General features: G+C 54.8%; 1 protein-coding gene across 2 annotated transcripts in view; it reads left to right on the forward strand.

Moving 5' to 3' along the window:
- The window catches only part of LOC109523968 (potassium voltage-gated channel subfamily C member 1-like), a 39,590-nt gene that overhangs the window by 19,857 nt on the left and 15,494 nt on the right, over window positions 1-4,239 (forward strand). For both annotated transcript variants that reach the window (XM_019883500.1, XM_019883501.1), the window contains exon 2: window positions 2,414-3,109. In XM_019883500.1, the coding sequence (XP_019739059.1) occupies window positions 2,489-3,109 (621 nt within the window). In that variant the 5' untranslated portion in view covers window positions 2,414-2,488. The remainder of the gene's footprint in view (window positions 1-2,413; window positions 3,110-4,239) is intronic.

Below are 4,239 nucleotides of genomic sequence, written 5' to 3' on the forward strand. Positions count from 1 at the left end.
GGGGGTGGCGCAGTACACGGTGGCCAAGTCAGGAAATGCTGCAGGAGAAGGAGAGAGGGCGAGCTAAAGAGAAGGGGAGAGAGAAAAAAAAGCACCCCCGGTTTGCGCCAGTTTGCAATGCGTCGAAGAGCCGCTCCGCCTCCCTTTTGTGCGCTTCCTGCAGCTCACACCTGTCCTCCCTCCTCGGCATTCAAGTGCAGCGGCTCGCTTAGGGCAAACTCGTTCGCAGCCCAAATTGCCAGCGAAAAAAAAAAAAAATCAACCAAAAGCCTTCAAGTCTGCCCTCGATTCGACTCCCAACTGAAGCCGGAGAGGAACTCTCCGCGGTGCTGAACGCCAGCCCTCCCTCCGCCGCGACGCCAAGTTGGGCAAAAGCGCGCAGCGGACTTCCTGACTTAGCTCGTTGGAAACTTGAGACTCTTTTTACCAAAGTCTCGACTGTCACTCCTTCAAGGTGATTTCCTTGATGCGGAGAGCGAGCGTGGAATGGGAAGTGCAGGAGAGACAGAGAGAGAGAAAGGAAGCAGGGGTGGCGGGGGCGTTCAAAGGGGGTTGGGGTGGGGGGGGTTCTTTTCTTTTTTTTTTTTTAACTTTGACTATCGTGGCGCTTAACGCGGATACACACACGCATGTGCTCTGTGAAGGGCTCTCGCGGCTGAAAGCTTTCACCTCACTCTGCCTGCCCCCGATTCATTGACTTTTATGGCGCGCTCTCCTTCCACGTCTTCCCTCCATTACTGAAGACCCACGATGGTGCATTCACCGTCTCCCTTTTGCTCCCCTTCCCCCTTCTTCTTTTGCCGTCTGTCCAGACTGTATCCAAGTGGAATTAGTCTGATTATTTTTTTACTTTATTGGAAGCGCATCTTGTTGGTAACACACCACCGCGTGACAGAAAGTGACCTAATTGTGCATGGCATGAATCGAAAGTGTGTGTGTAACATAAGCACGGACACGCCACACTCCTGGGAGCCAATTAACGCTCACGCACATCCACATGCGTGCGTGGTGCTGCGGCACCTGACGTCACAGATGGGTTCGGGATCCGGAGCCAAAGGTGTGTGTGTGTGTGTGTGTGTGTGTGTGTGTGTGTGTGTGTGTGTGCGTGTGCGCGTCCCTTTCCTCGCCAGTTTTGCGCTCTTTTCTCTCACTCGCTCACTCACACGAGTGTGTCCGTATTTGCACGGTGCACAGTGGCCTAATTAGGGCCCGGATTTGAAGGAGCACCGACTCGAGCATCAGTCGGATCAATTTAGAGATTGCGCCATGAGTGTGTGGAGGAGGAGGGGGGGGGGGAGCATAATGGTGTCGGACAATCAAGTGCCTTCTCATCATCAAACAACGAGGGGGCAAGTATAGCGAAGGGGGCGGGCTATATGCTTGTCCAGGCCGGGGGGCCTTCTTGACCCACCGAAGAACGACTGCACACGATCAAGATTTGTGCGATATTTGTTGTATTACGCCCCGAAAGTTGGCGATTCAAATGCATGCATGAATTCACCATAATGTGGTTGCGCAAGTGTGCACACCCTCTCATTCCATTCAAAATCATGCTGAAGCAGGAGTGTGCAGCGAGCACCGCATGGTGCAATTGACTTCAAAGTGTCAATCTTTTCTTTTATTGATCTTTTGAACACGAGCTTGATTCTGATTTAGGGTGTGCGCACTTGTGCAAGCAGACTTTCTCTGAAATGTTTTTGCTGTGTTGTTTTCACTAAATTTTGTCGACCTCACAGTGCAGCAGATTCGGGCTCCGGCCTCCCTGTGTGGAGTTTGCATGTTCTCCCCGTGCCCGCGTGGGTTTTGTCCAGGTACTCCGGTTTCTTCCCCCATTCCAAAAACATGCATGGCAGGTTCATGGAACACTCGAAATTGTTCCTAGGTGTGAGTGTAAGCGCGGATGGTTGTTCGGCTCGGTGTGCCCTGCGATTGGCTGGCAAGCGGTTCAGGGTGTCCCCACCTACTGCTCCCCCTGTGGCCCTTGTGAGGATAAAGCGGATCGGAAAATGGATGGATGTTTTCAATATAAGTCACATTGTTGGTAGGAAAATGATTTGGCATTGTGCAAAAATGTGGCCAGGGGGTGTCGACGGCTTTTGATAGCCAGCAGGCGTCTTTGACTGATGAAAAGTGCTCTTGTATGCTGAGTTTTCAGTTTTGTAGAGCTTTGTGCTTGTTTGGGTTTTTTTTTTTTTTTTTTTTTTTAAATTGGTGGGCATTTTCAAAGAATGATTTTTTTTTTTTTTTTTTAAATCAGCCAGTGCGCATCCCAAGGTTATTCGGTAACCTTTTTTCCATTTTTGACGTGCTCGTTGACACGGTGGAGAATCCCGCACGTTGCGCTAAAGCGTTTCCCTTTTCTGCCCCCCCTCCCCCCCCCGCCTCCGTTCCCCCTCCTCTCTCTTTCCCGCAGACTCCTCCTCCACCTCCCTCCGGTCGCTCTCATCTTCTCCCGCCCTCCTCCTCCTCCGCCCCCCTCCGGTCCTCTATGCTCAGTTCGGTGTGCGTCTCGTCTTTCAAAGGGCGCAAGGGTGGGAACAAGTCGTCCAACAAAGCATGTTACAGCGCCGACATGACTTGCCCGTCGGAAAGCGAGAAAATCGTCATCAACTGCGGCGGGGTGCGCCATGAGACGTACCGGAGCACGCTGAAGACCTTGCCCGGCACGCGGCTGTCGTGGCTCACCGAGCCGGACGCCTTCAGCAACTTTGACTACGACCCCAAATTGGACGAGTTCTTCTTCGACCGCCACCCGTCCGTCTTCTCGTTCATCCTCAACTACTACCGCACGGGCAAGCTGCACTGCCCCAACGACGTGTGCGGGCCCCTGTTCGAGGAGGAGCTGGCCTTCTGGGGCATCGACGAGACGGACGTGGAGGCCTGCTGCTGGATGAACTACCGCCAGCACCGGGACGCCGAGGAGGCGCTGGACAGCTTCGAGACGCCCGAGCCCGACGCGCCCGACGACGACCCGGCCCTGGGCGGCGCCGACGGCGACCTGAAGAGACTCTGCCTGCAGGAGGACGCCAGGAGGGCGGGCTGGTGGAAGACCTGGCAGCCCAAGATCTGGGCGCTCTTCGAGGACCCCTACTCGTCCAAATACGCCCGGGTGAGTTGACCCTCGCAACTTTCCCAACAGAACAAAACTAACCCGAGCAATTTGCGCACAGTCGCCGTCGCTAGACCCGACTCCCGCTTGGAGTGTCCGCGATACCCGCTCATTCAGGCGGGTGGCTCGTTCGTATGGTTTTTGTTTTGTTTGAGTTTTTTGACAGCCTCCGCGTCGTCCGTTTGAACGCCACATGACGTTTTGTTACGCGCGGGCTCCGCCACCGCGTCCTCCGCCACCGTATGTCGTTTTTAGTTGGGAAGAAGAAGAACAGAAGGCGCATCGCGCGTGTGGTGATCTGCTGCGGTAGAGTTTAGCGCTTCGCCGCTGCATCCTCGATAGCCGCCGTGGGAATTTGCTCACCCAAATCCAAGCGTGACGTCTCCTCACGCGGATTCCGTCCCGCTTAGGGTGGCGGCGGTCTCACCTCAAGCCTCCGAGGCCAGTTGGGATGCCGGCTGCGATTGGCGGCTCGTGCGGCTTCATTGTCTCAACGGTCGTCCTCCGCTCTCGTGAAATGTCGCAGCCCGTTGCTTCGGAAGAGCTCAAAGCATTAACGAAAGCCGGAGACGCCGGCGGCAGAATTCCAAGTTGTGTTTCGGACGGCGGGCTCGGGTCGCGGTTCCACGTGGCGAGTGCAATACTGGCGATTCCCTCTTGAAGTTGCGTGCGTGTGGGTGATTCTGCAGAGTGCGGCGGCAGGTATTGTGGCCGAGATGCATTTCTGTGTTTGGTCCCGGCACCGAGCCGTCGGCCTCAAACGGCCATGTGATCCAGTTCTCTCACATTGGTTTTTGGGGTTTAAATTGACCCCCCGAACCCTCTGCGAGATACAAACGACACGAGGAGATGCCGGAGATGTTCCGAGTGGTAGATGACAAGCAGAGGGAGATGCGAGGAGGGACATTGCAGGTCCAATGATTTAAGGGGGAGGAATCAAACCAATCAATGTCTTCATTCTAGAGAATGCCGCACATACACTCACAAATTAGTTTCATGTGTTGTCAGTTTACCATAGCAACGCGCAAACACACACATGCTGGTATCTTATGCTGGCTTTTCTGCTGCAGTCAATGCCGGAGAGGGGGGGGGGAGCACTGGAGAACGAGAAAAGAGGTGCAGAGGGTGCT

The sequence above is a fragment of the Hippocampus comes genome, unplaced genomic scaffold, assembly GCF_001891065.2.
Source record: "Hippocampus comes isolate QL1 unplaced genomic scaffold, H_comes_QL1_v1.1 scaffold367, whole genome shotgun sequence".
NCBI lineage: Eukaryota > Metazoa > Chordata > Actinopteri > Syngnathiformes > Syngnathidae > Hippocampus > Hippocampus comes.